At 40.3% G+C, this 13505-nt stretch overlaps 2 protein-coding genes across 2 annotated transcripts; both read right to left on the reverse strand.

The window, feature by feature from the left end:
* Nucleotides 1-1516: 1516 nt before the first annotated feature.
* On the reverse strand, nt 1517-3203 carry LOC122032694 (pectinesterase-like). Its single transcript, XM_042592012.1, has 2 exons — nt 2361-3203; nt 1517-2265 (listed from the first exon to the last, which is right to left on the reverse strand). Exons 1-2 carry the CDS (start codon nt 3157-3159, stop codon nt 1571-1573), a joined length of 1494 nt encoding a protein of 497 aa, XP_042447946.1. The 5' UTR covers nt 3160-3203; the 3' UTR covers nt 1517-1570.
* A 425-nt stretch (nt 3204-3628) lies between these two features.
* On the reverse strand, nt 3629-6164 carry LOC122031622 (aquaporin NIP2-1-like). Its single transcript, XM_042590713.1, has 5 exons — nt 5982-6164; nt 5666-5890; nt 4260-4454; nt 4107-4168; nt 3629-4020 (listed from the first exon to the last, which is right to left on the reverse strand). Exons 1-5 carry the CDS (start codon nt 6162-6164, stop codon nt 3744-3746), a joined length of 942 nt encoding a protein of 313 aa, XP_042446647.1. The 3' UTR covers nt 3629-3743.
* Nucleotides 6165-13505: the final 7341 nt, after the last annotated feature.

The raw sequence follows: 13505 nt of genomic DNA on the forward strand, positions 1-13505 counted from the left end.
AATTAAGGTTAATAGCCAAGCAACAACTCCCCCGGATCATTACCCCTGAGCGGGAGGCATGTTCGGTCAGACAAAGGGCAGCCCTCTGACAATAATATGATTGAACGGAAAGCAGAGCAATAGCTCTATTCATTATGTCCCGGCTGGGACTACTTGACCGAGCAGCGGCTGGTCGGCCGCATGTTCGGTCAGACAAAGCATATTTAACAGGCAAATCGCACTTTAAAAGCTTTCAGGCTATCACATCAGAGAGTTACATGATTGCTCAAGGAATGATGTCAGGGATACTTTTTTATTTCTTTTCCTAGAATGCCTAGGGAAATGTGTTTACGCTTTGAGATTCGTTCACAAATATTACAATAATACTATAAAATGGGTTCCCATCTACAGACGGAGATATGTACAACTTCATTTCTACATACTTTTACTATAGTTCTTTATTTTTCTATTCACCGAAAATTGACTTAAGCGTCAGAGGATCATCATCGAAAATCCTTTCCCGGTCCGATATTAACACCTCCTGTGTTACAAGTTTACGCGGAGTCCTCGACACATCAACTTTCTAATCACATTCCTAATTTGCCATTATCTTTATTTTTAGACCGGATCAAATACCATTTTAATACCACATTAAATGGTGTTGTTTGTAACCGATATATCTTTTAATGTTTATATGTTGCATGCCATAATCTTAGGGGTCTAGAGGTTAGCAGTACGACGAGTCTACAAGCTGGGAAGTCGATGAGTTGGCAACTCGAGAGATTGCTCGTCTCAACCAATCGGAAATTATTGATACACCACGCGTGAAGGCTACGTTGATTGAGTCCTGGAGCATGTCACATAGTCTTATATTGACCAAATTTTGATCTTGCCATTTGACTTGCCATTTGATTTCTCTATTGACCAAGTCATAGGCCTGGCAGCTTAGATCCTTACTTACCTCACATCATCTATAATTAATTAGTGTAATAATAAACACATTTAGATTTAAAGAAATTTCTATCCATATGATAATTATTGTTGTTATAGAAATTTAATTTTATTTCTTCTATTTTAAATGAAACTATATAATATAATCCAACGAAGACAAATTAGAAAAAAAAAAAATCCATCTTTAATCTTACGTATTCAAATCAAGATTTTTACAAGATGCTTAAATACTAAGATTTTTTACCCCTAAGTGATTTTATATATAATTTATATTGAATTTTCTTTTAAAGCCATTCTCCACCATCAATTATGTCGGAATTAAAAGTACCTTGTTAACCATCTTTTTACGATGAACGCTAAGTAAATAATTGTGAGAACAAATTTTTATATTTGATGGGGGAAAAATGAGATTGTAATTTGAATACAGATGTTTAAAAAAAAATGAAAGAATGTTACGAATTAATCAAAAGAACAATTTAACTGGATGGAAGGTCGATCCACTTCAATCGCTAGCTTGAATCCTCGAACTCCATTGCTCTGTTTCTTCATCTCTGTTTTCTCATCCCTCTCTTCAGATCAATAGAAAGTAACTAGCTTCCTCTTCTCTCTTCTGGCTTTCCATTAGTGTAGTAATTTGAGCTCAGTACTTGAGGCCGGGCAAGTAAGTAATGCCTGTGTACTTGATCCATTGGCTGCCTTGGATGAAGGGTTCGACGGTGAACTGTTGTGCGGTTTTCTTGTCAATGACATGGAATCCTTTCCATTTGACGCGGCCGCTGGTGCCGGCGCCGGGGCCGCGGTTGCCATACTCGGCGTAGTACAGAGTGTTAAGGTACAGGTTGCCGTCCCACGGCATCCAGCCTTCAGGGCGGATAAGGTCGCCGATGGTGGACTCCATGACGAGGGTGAAGGAGTAGGCCTTCCATGGGCGACCGAGGTAGCTGGGGATCTTGAGGCGGTCTGGGAAGAGCTGCTGGTCGGGGACGATGCGGCAGTTCTGGATGACGAGGCCGGTGGCTTCCTTGGCCTCGGTGCGGCCGTGAGCCGTGACGGTGTTCTGCTGGTTGTCCATACAGCGGCGCACGACGATGAGGCAGTTCTGGAAGACGGCGGCGGAGTCGCCGAAGATGAAGTCGATGGTGCCGGAGATGACGCAGTTGCGGTAGAATTGACGGTGGGCGTGCACGTACAGCGTGTCCTGGAAGCCGTCCATCCGGCAGTTGAAGAAGGCGGCCATGTCGGCCTGCACTCGGAGCGCCACCGCTTGGTGCTTGATGGCTCCGGCTGTGTTGCTGAATCCCATGGACTTGGCGATGAAGCCCTGTCCCACGACAGCTGGAAGCAGAACAAAAAACAGGGGACTCGTTGTGACTAAATTTGGATCGAATTAAGGAACGCGAGGAGATCTAGTCGTCGTTTGATCCGTTTACCGAATGTGGCCGTGTTCATAGTGCCGACGCCGTCGACGAAGTTCTTGCTCCCGGTGACAACGGTCTTTCTGGGGCCATCTCCGTACATGAAGATTTGGTTCATGTCCTTGGTGACCATGACGTACTCCTTGTAGATGCCTGCCTTGACGTAGATCACGTACCGGGCGGAGTTCTTCTTCGGCATGGCGTTGAGCGCATCGGTTATGGTCTTGAAGTTTCCGCTGCCGTCCTTCGCCACCACCGCGTTGGGCGTCAGTTGCCCTCTCGACTGTACGGCCATCAACTTCCTGTCGTGCGGCGAGAGCCATGACGGGTACTTGCCGTCTTCCTCCAGAAGCCGCCGCCCCGGGCTCGTCATGTTGATGTCGATGTTGAAGCTCTTGAGCAGGGAGCTGAGGGCGTCGACGAATGCGATGGCGTTGCTGGTGACCTGCGCCGCCGTCTGCATGCCGTTCCTCATCGGTTCCTGCAGCTCCGGCTGCGTGATGCCGTCGATGCAGGTCTCCTGGTAAGTGATGACGGCGGACAGCCAGCTCTTGATGTCGTCGGCGCGGCTCGCCAGGTTGCCGACGTCGTGCGACTCCGTCATGGCGGCCTGCAGCTCCTCGGTGGCGTACTCCAGCAGCGACTTGCAGTCGGCGAAGGCGTTCTTGTTGAACTCGTCCTTGGCGCCGGCGCCGACTTTCTCGGTGAGGTTGAAGGCCCCGTTGATCTCATCCACGGCGGCCTGGAGCGCGGCCTGGACGAACTCCTTGGGGTCGGAGGCAGAGGAGTTGACGGCAGTTCCGACGGTGCGCATGCAGACATCGTTGTAATCGGTCCGGAGGCAGAGGGCTTTGATGGACGTGGACGGCGAGGACACCGACGAGTCCTCCGACGTCGACGACGACTTGTGGTTGTTGTTCACCACCGTCGCGATCACGCCGATCACCGCGGCAACCAGCAGGATCGCGGAGAAAGCTGCGAGGACAGCTTTTGCCATATCTCCTTAAATCTTTTTTTAAATTTATTTATAAATTCATAAATTTATTTGAGGATTGGTATCGATGGGAGCCCGAGCCCCTGATCTTATTGGTGGCGATGGAGTTGCATGGATTGGAGACGTTGTTTATATAGTGACGATCGAATTGAATGGATATGACTAAAAAAATCAAGGATTTTCCTCGTCCTCAAGTGTTGGGAATTCGTGATCGGACAGGCGCAGAAAACGGCGGAACTCAGCAATAGCAAGCGTTTTTGGAGGAAGTTAATTGGTCAATCTCTTGTGTTTTTGGTTTTCGACGTGTAAAATTAGATCACTAAATTGCAGATACTTAACTAACTAACATGATACATAAATAGCATTATTCGCTAATTAATTACTTAATTGACGTACAGTTACCATCAACAGCTAGCATCGCCATCGTCATCCACATGGGGTTCCTCCTCCTCCTCCTGCCTCTGCATGCGACGCATTTTGATGGAAGGCGACATCTGGCTGCCTTTCTGCGACGACTGCGACAGGGTTGGGCCTTGTAGTCGGATGAAGTTGTAGGCCAAAGCGCCTGCGATGGTGCCGATCGGAGGTCCGACGAGGTACACCCACACAGAGCTGTAGATGTTGCTCGCGAACGCAGGTCCCAGCGTCCTCGCAGGGTTCATGGATCCTCCGGATATGGGCCTGCGTGTGTCTCGGATAGCTCAAACCTTAATCTTTAATTTCTTGTAATTAAAGTTGAGATTAATTTGTTAATCGGTTAATTTTACCCTGCAAAAATTGAAGTGATGCAAACTGCAGAACCTACGGCCAGGCCAGCCAACTCTCCTACCTGCGATCGACGAGAATTAATCATCATCGATTAATATGATTTTGAGCCGTTTCTTAATTGATTATCTATCAATATTGGCGATTAAACTCACGGCTCTTGTGTCTGTTGCCACCGCAAGTGTGACGAACATCATGTTGAAGGTGACGATGATCTCAGCCACCAAGGCCCTCCCGGCGGCGCCCGACGGCGTGGTCGTCCCGAGATCGGTGATGGGGTGGAGCAGCCCACGGAGGATGAAAGAGGCAACTGTCGCACCTGTTAGCTGAGCTCCCCAGTAGAAAGGAACCTACTAGTTGCGCCATTGTTTAGGTATATATTTTGATTTTGACATCAAACTTAATTAATTAGTGATACGGTGATTGAGGTGGCCTCCGAGTTGGATCAAAGTTAAGAATGTCAACTGATATTATTGTCAAAAATAAAGAAAGGATCGACCTTCAAAGTCAAACACAGTCGATCATCATGGCTGAGAGATTATTCGGTCAAACCATTAGATCGGTTAGACACTAAGTCCATTGAATTATCCGACCAGACCACTAAGTCGATCGGATATTGAATCTCTAAATATTGATGCATCCGAATCCCTGAATCCCTAAATATTGATGAATAATTCAAGACGAATTAACACTCCCCATATCCAAGACTTATTTGTCACTTGGAGATAATGAGATTAACTAGTTAAGTCGAGTAACCCAGTCGATCGGATAGAATAGACGTCCGGTCAGATTGAACCCTTTGGCTAAATAGGCCTAGTGAATGACGAGTTTCCAACAATATTCTATAAGTCCTATCTACTGGGCCTTATGAGCGATTGTCGACCGGGTCAGAGCGGGAACTCGGTCAACTAACTATGTAAGCATATTGTGGGTCCCTCAATCCAACCTCATATTCCTTTTTGGTATTTTATACCACAGAGGACAAAGAATATTCTCCCTACAAATTGTACATTATACCTCATCTTTTTTGGACACACTTTGAGATTCGTGCACATACAAACAATAACACTATAAAAGAAAATCTATATCTATAGATGGAGGTACACCATGCTACGCAATTTTACACACTCATAGCTACTGTTCCTCTTACTACTTATCTACTTGAGTTTTAGCTTCGAAGAGCTACTTGGTCACTAACACTCATTTTGACACGTTGGAAACTGGGAGCTACTTTTTTGTTGAATTGAAGTCTTTAAGCAGTTAATATCAGAATCATTTTCCTAGTCAACCATCTTCTCCGATTTGGAGGGTTTATGCTGGGGTCATCTTCCCTGACCCGGTCACTTTTGATAGGTAGGACTACTAGGAACCACTATTTACCGAATCGAAGTCTTCAAACAGTTAATATTAGAGTCATTTTTTCGGCCGTCATCTTCTTCACTTTCGAACGTGATAAATTAGTTGCCTTGCAAGGGCAATTCATTGATCCAATCCGAATGAATTTTTTTTTCATATAATTTCGAAAGATTCCTATGATCAAAACGAGTAATTAAAAACTCGCCTGAACCCATGGGAAGTGCCGGGCGACGGCGAATGCCAAGGTGACGGCGGGGTTCATGTGCGCCCCTGAGATATGCCCGACGGCGTAGATCATCACCGTCACGATCAGGCCTCCGGCGACCGACGCCCCCAGCTGCGACACCTGCGACGGGTTGCGCTTGCTGAGTGCGCCGCTGCCGCAGGTGACGAACACCAGCAGAAACGTAGATATCACCTCCGAAACAACCTGCGATCGATTCGCTAGCTATCAATCGATCGACAGTACTCGAGAATTAATTAATTAATTACTTTAATCAACAATGAATTAGCAGATAGACCTTTCTGGCAAGAAAGGGAGGGAAGATGTCTCTGAAAGGCCTGCGGTGACGGGGCACAGATGGGAGGTGGAAGCCGTCTTGCGCGGTGGCGACGTCGATGTCATGGATTTCGTTGGAATGGGAAGCCATAGAGTACTCCGAGGAGCAGCCCTGTGTCTGTGTGCTCTTATAATCATTGGTCATTGGTGGCAAAAAGGCGAATACGTTCGCTCCAGCGTCCCAGTCAATCCGTCCCAGGACCAACACGGAAGAGATAAATCATGGGCGGCTATTAGTCTTTGAAATAGTGACTAGCAATAAGGGAGGCATTTACCTCGACTTTATCGAAATTCGAATCTCAGATCTTATTGATGGCAACACCTTATGTACAGAATCGGTTAGAGGGCTCGTCAAATGACGTGATATGGTTTTATGGATTTAATTATCATCCAACTTGGGTTCATCTCTCTGAAGAAGGTGAACCAACACATGCATGATGACGATGTGGGATCTGGATGTGACCTACTACTAATGGTGACTTTTACCAGATGAACTTTGAGCATTATCGATCTGTGGAACATTTTGGCACAAATATTGTTATTTATCTTCACTATATATGTTCCAAAGCAAATTCTATGTTAAAGATCTTGCATTGCTTTAGTTATATCTAGCTCCATTGAGAGAGCTCCTGAGTCGACTCGATTGATCTTGGATGAACCTTGGTAAAGAATGCCAAAATGATCGACTGACCAATACATTGATTATGTAAGGGAGGGCTCCTAGATCGATTGGATTAATTAAGGGCATTGATTATGAACCTTAATAAACTATGCGAAGAAAATGATATCTACAACCAACTAGCATATATACATTGTAGGTTGACTTCTTCATAAGCCAACACATTATGTAATCTCACTTCTAGGTTTTAATATCTAGTTAATTATGTTCATTTGTTATGCTTAATTTGAACCCTTTTAGTAAATAATTGAAGGATAACATTGAACTAGTCTAAAAGGCTACAATAATTAATCCACTTAATTAATCACATCTAATGCATGATGTTGTATAATTAATTAATTATAGTGCATTATTGTCATGTTTTTGATCCTATATTATTCAAATGAGCTCATTCCTACTCCTTGTCAATTATTTCTTAAGGTGCTCATTATTAAATAATTCAGTAGCTCATATCAAGCTTAATTGTTTGTTGGTTAATCTTAGCTTCAATACAGTTCTTAAGTAGCCCCACGGGCTAGCATAGTTAGTACTTACATGTGGTGTTACTATAATAGGTCAAGGAGTCGATTCCTAAGATATGTGAAATGCATCGCATGTCAATTGATTCTATGAAAAGGGTTACTATGGTGAGCGAAACCTCCCGTGATTTATTTCTCATCTAGATCATATAGGGCAATCCTAAAGAGCCCTAGGTGAGGATTATCACCTGCAGTACAGTTATTGAGTGAAATTTTAAATTTAAGTGAAGTAGAGTTTAGCGTTCTAGTTTGAGAGAGGTATTATAAATATGATGAGCTTAAAAAAATTTTCTTTTTTTTTTCATTATTGATAGAACTCCATATTGTGTTTAGGCAATTTATATAATATGTTGGTGCAATCAACCTATCAGGTTAATTAAGTTTGAGTTGACTCGAGTTTCAATTTCGATATTTGATCAATATGTGATAGAGAAGTCAAGCATGTTAAAGTTGACTTAATATTTGACGATGTCAGAAGTCAAACAGAAAGTTGGCAAGAGAAAAATCCAAATAGATCATAGAGAACCGAATACTTGGCACGAACGAAAAGTCTAAGTGGATCATGGAGGGCTGGACACTTAGCACGAAAGGGAAATACAAGTGAGTCAAAGAGGACCGGACACTTAGTGATCGAAAGTCCAACGGGAAGTTGATAAGAAGAAAGTCCAAGTGGGTCAAAGGTTGATTGGACACTTGTGATCGAAAGTCTAATGAAAGTTGGCAAGAGAAAAGTTCAAGTGGATTAAAGATTAACCGAACATTTGGCGAGAAAGTCTCGATAGGTAAGGTTGATCGGATATTGGGCAATTGGAAGTCCCAATAAATCACAGATGACTGGATGTTGGGTAGAGGAAGTCTTGGTAAGTTAAGGTCAACCGGATATCAGGCAAGACATAAATTCAACCTTGAAAAAAGCTGAATTTAAGGTACCAATCGATTGACAATTTAGGGTTGGGCAATCACTTGGCCCAAAGTAATCGATTGAGTGATCGATTGGAAGCTTATTTCGAGAGCCCTTCTCGGAATCTAGTGTAAGGCCAATTGATGGCCTAAGTTTCTTGTGTTGGGATATGTCCGATGCAGGTGTGTGCTAGAACATGTTTCGTAAACATGCGCAATGAAAAATAAAATAATAATAATTCCTAATTATTATATCACACACACTACACGCATACAAGGATACAACATGTCAAAAATGATCGCATAATTAAAATTTTATGAAAAGTAAATTTACGCTAGGGGTATCTTATAGATGACCTGTAACGAGAAGGGTATCAATCGTAGCAATGTTGTCCAACCTCGCCTCTATTCGTATCAACGTTGAACTCCTCAAAACAACTCATTAAATACAAGCCTCTCCTTCAGAAGTTATTAGTCACGAGCGAAGAAGAGGGATCCAGAGAAAGAAGAAGAGAAGCACACAGGGGAGAGTTTTTCTCCCTTGTGGTGGTCACGACAACAAAAGGGAGAGAGAGGAGAGGGAGAGGTGGATTGGGTTTCCAAAAGTCAATCAACCAAATAATAAAAATTATTTCTAATTCTCTCCTTATTACATTTATATATAATCCTCTTTAATGAGTTGGTAGAAAGTCAAAATCTAATCCATTATCCCTTAACAAAAAATTAATCCATTAATCCCTTGGTTTGGTTCATAACTAAACCAAGTTAGTTCATGACTAATTGATGATTAAACTAAATATGGTTCAACTCTACAATAAAAGATGTAGCACATCAGCTCTTCCATCATGATAAATATTTCTATATTTGTCTTATGTATTATCCAACCAAACATTTATCTCTTGATCTAAGAATCATATTCTTTAACTTATTTTACGTCTTTTAGAGACTCATTAGTGTGTGTGACCCAATAGGTTCCCGGTTTATCTTGGTTGGTCATAATTAACTACTTAATTATAAAACGATCATGAGTGACACCTAGTAGTATATCATAATCCCTAATTAGCTGGAAAATCATAGATGATTTTAGAACTAATTCTAAACCCTTCAGCAACTACAGTGAGTCGTGTCTTGTTCCTTTCACTCGTCTGATATCCACATGGCTCAGAACATGGTATATGTATCTATCCCCACTAAACTGACAACATCACATCTAGCCCAAGTAATACTTCCTCGTTCTACGGATTCAAATTACCCATACATGTGTTTAAGAGTCTTGCACTCTTAACATGTGATGCTTTGGCCAAAAACTTTGAGTAATAATCCTAACGAGTGACCATAGGGTACATGTCTCCTCGCAAGGAGCGGTGAATCTTCTATGGGCTATCTAAACATCTTCGGATATTTTGATTTATACCCAATCATCCCAGGTCCACACCTTAATGAGGTGCTTGCTTAAAATGTCAAAGTATAAGTCTCCATGACCAAGATGACTTGTATACCTCAAGTCGAAAGAAACTTGCACTCGAGCTGCAGTAAGAGCTTCACAGACATATCCATATATATAGATAACCATATAAAGTCTTATAGCGACTCACTCCAATGAACTAGTTACCATAACTAACATCCACTTTTAACTCTCGGCATCCCAATGTCTCCAGCCAGTGAGAAAACAGTTTCTTGGCGAGCTAAGGAATATAACTCGTGCTAGTTTTACAGAATTAATGATGTCCGAATGCATCAATTCGACGACTAAGGAAATTCTAATATGTTCATAATTGTACATGTAAAGATAATTACTAGTTGTAATCCAATCACAATTTCTTTCATGCTATGAATTGTATTGCAGACATTCAGTAAATGAGTTTAAGACAATCAAACATATAATATGTACTAAAATAATAAATCTATATTTAGTAAAAATTATAAGGCAATTGCCTTAGGATATCCCTCAAAAATCTAATATCTTGAAGTGAACAGAAGCTTGTCGAATTGATTGACAGATCAATTTGGCATTGTCATTTGTAGGGATGTAAATGAATCAAACGGTTCACGAGCTATTCGGAGCTCAATTCGATAAAAAGCTCGTTCGAGTTTGTTCGTTTATCTTATCGAGCCGAGCTCGAGCTTGATTTCGAGCTCGACAGTTTTATCGAGCCGAGCTCGAGCTTAAGGATATTCGGCTCATGAGCTCGCGAACATGTTCGTTTATAGGCTCGCGAGCTAAAAAACGAGCTTTAAAACGAGGTTTAAATCGAGCAAAAAAATGAGTTATAAAACGAGCCTTAAAATGAGCTTTAAAAAGAGCCAAAAAAATGAGCCAAAAATGAGCTCTAAAACGAGTCTGAAAACGAGCCCGAGCTCGCTTAACGAGTTAGGCTCGTTAACTTTGATAATCGAGCTAATAACGAGCCGAGCTCGAATTGTTCGCGAGCTTGATAATTCAAAAACGAGCCGAGGTCGAGCCTTGTGATAAAAGTTCGATTCGAGCTCGAGCCAGCTCGAGCCCGAATATAACTTAAACGAGCCAAACTCGAGCCTAATACTGTTCGGCTCGGTTTGGCTCGTTTACATCCCTAGTCATTTGATTGAGCTAATTGATTGGTAGTGATTTCTCTACAAACAGAAGGCTTTAAAATAGATTGAGTCAATCAATTGGAAGCTGACACCAATCAATTGGTCGAGTAAAAAGAGTCGTTCTGCATATTTGAATGGACGGATATGACGTGACAATCAATTGGGGGTAAGGTCAATTAATTGAGAGATATTTTTCAGCCTAAAACCAACCTTCAAAAAAGATATTTTATGGAGATTTCAAATTGTAGGTTCTTGAGAGTTTAGAGATAAAGTGTTGCTACATTTTTCTACTACTAAGAGGCAATCCAAAGTAAGAAAAGAGTAAATAAAATAAGATTCTTCATTGTAAAGTTATTTTTGATTTCATTTGTCTTTGCATTCTTGTTTCTTATTATATTCTCATGCTCAATCTTATAAGAGGCTTTTCCGCCTTCAGAAGGTTTCCGAGAAGGAGGAAGTTCTTAGTAAAAGTGGTGAGCTAGGAGCGGACCATTTGATTAGTCACTTCAAGGAGATTGATACTAAGTAAAATCAAGGTGTAGTACATGTGACGTCTAAGTTGATTGAAAATTTTCACTACGCATTTAATGATGAGCACAAAACAAAGTCAAGAAGCGATCAAAGCCATTTAGCCCCCTCTACCTCACACAGGTCCTAACAAGCGGTATCAGAGTGAGACCGCTCTTCATCAGATTAATCACTGGAAGAAGCATGAGCTAGAGGAAAAAGAAAAAGTTAAAAGTTTGAGCCCTAAATATCAACAAGTCAAAGGACTAATCATCGAAGGAGCTCAACTTCACAATAGAACACCGGGATGGATTTGGATATGGCATCCGAGCACCTCCACCCTTTGTATTTGGAGACTTTGATCTTTGGAAATCAAGAATAAAGAATTTTTGATGATGGATATAGAACAATGGTTTGCTCTAATAAAAAGATTTGAAACTCCTAAAGACAAAAAGGGTGAACCTCTTTAGAAGAGCAAATGGACAAAAGAACAAGTCAAGAGATTCAAGGCTCATGATAAGGCAACCAAAATTTTGGTTAAATTGTTAACTAACAATATCTTATACAAGATAGGTACATACCAAGATGCCAAGGAGCTATGCAGTTAGTTGGCCAAGCTCCATGAAGATCTAACCTCAATGCAAAGTGAAAACAAATCCAAAGAATGAGACTCTTTGGATCAAAAACAAGAAAACTTAGAAGTTGAGAAGTATTCAACATCTGAGGAGGAAATTGAAGAAGTATCTACCTCAAAAATTAAGGAAAAGTATGGGTCATTAACATCGGAACGAGAAGAAGTCTCTACATTCAGAACTAATGAAGAAGAATGTGTGACCTCTACGAGCGAAAGTATAACAATTTTGATTGTTAAAAATAAAAATTATATCATTTGCTTTAAATGTAGGGGAAAAGGACACAACAAAAGTAAGTATCCCAAATTGATGAATAATAAGGTTCAAATGATACCCAAGATGAAGGAAAAATCAAAAGAGGCTAACCTTGATACGAAATGGCAAATAGCATATTGTGTGCTTCTTGTGCTATAAAAAAAATACATTATCAAAATTAATGTCCAAAGAGAAGGTTTTCAAGTAAGAACAAAAGAGGAAGCTCAAATCAAGAAGAGCTTCAAACCTAAGATGTCATTAGTTAATGGTATTTCTTTATATCATAATAACAAGCATGCTAAAAATAAGTTTTATTATTTTAGTGCTTATTATCATAGAAGTAGAAAGTATGATAATTTTAGGAAAATTATAAATCATATCATGCTAGAACAACCTTACCTGAAAATAATTTAGACAAGAACCCTAGGCAAGTTAGATATATGCCTAAAAAGAAAAATATTCAAGACAATCATGAAAAATTAAATTTTGAGGATTTAATGATCGAAAATCAAGTTTTGAGGTCAAGACTTTAAAAATTGAAAAAGACCCTTATAAAAATGACAAATGAAGTTAAATGGTCCATGAAGAAAAATCTAGGCTTAAATAGACAAGAGTCATCTAAGGACAAAAAGGTTTGGAATACAAATCTAAGTCCAAGGAAAGTATGGTCTCATACCATAGAATTTCATATAGTTATGGAACTAATCCTAAGTTTAAGAGTCAAATCAAAGTTACAAGAGAGATTATCCCTAGAGTTGACTTTGAGAATACTAACATGACTAAGGCCTTAATGAAGCCTTAGAAAGTCATGAGAAAGATATCTAGGGAAGTTATCCCAAGTGAGAACTTAGTGCATCCAAGGAGCTCCAATAAATATTGAATTCCTAAGAGTATGATCTCTTTACACTAAATGTGTATAGTGTGTCAACCATAATTGGAAAGGTAGATAACTCAACTATGGTGAAGTTGGACATTTTAGAGCATTTTCAAAATATTGTGACATCTTGAAAATGAGAAGTTTAACTTTTATTTTTGATGAGTTTATAGTGTGTCAATAACAATTGAAGTCTTGTGATTGATCAAAATTGGTACAAATAGGATAAAATCATAAAGTATGTTAAGTTTGGATTTTTGGCACATTTGAGAGAGATAAGATCGCTTATGTCAAATTGAGTATTTGACATAAATATTAGATGATGATATTTAGATGGGAAACCTAAGTATTCTATAACTACTATGTGTTGTATGTCATATCTTATGTCATGACATATCATATTATTATGAAAAATGATGTCATGTTATACATGTATCAATATGTTATGATAGTTTGCTTTTAAAATGCATTGGACGTATATCATACTCATTAACATGCATATTGCAATTCTTTGAAATTAAGGACAATATGACATTAGTTGATATCC

Source organism: Zingiber officinale, chromosome 11A, assembly GCF_018446385.1.
Source record: "Zingiber officinale cultivar Zhangliang chromosome 11A, Zo_v1.1, whole genome shotgun sequence".
Lineage (NCBI taxonomy): Eukaryota > Viridiplantae > Streptophyta > Magnoliopsida > Zingiberales > Zingiberaceae > Zingiber > Zingiber officinale.

Bases quoted from the DNA above. Each gene is read 5' to 3' on its own strand.
- LOC122032694 (XM_042592012.1), bottom strand. From the start codon at position 3,159: ATGCGCACCGTCGGAACTGCCGTCAACTCCTCTGCCTCCGACCCCAAG. The intron at 2,266-2,360 runs GTAAACGGATCA...TTCTGCTTCCAG, and splicing joins TATGAACACGGCCACATTCG to CTGTCGTGGGACAGGGCTTC.
- LOC122031622 (XM_042590713.1), bottom strand. From the start codon at position 6,164: ATGACCAATGATTATAAGAGCACACAGACACAGGGCTGCTCCTCGGAG. The intron at 4,455-5,665 runs GCGAGTTTTTAA...CGCAACTAGTAG, and splicing joins GGCACTTCCCATGGGTTCAG to GTTCCTTTCTACTGGGGAGC. The intron at 4,169-4,259 runs GTGAGTTTAATC...CGTCGATCGCAG, and splicing joins TGGCAACAGACACAAGAGCC to GTAGGAGAGTTGGCTGGCCT.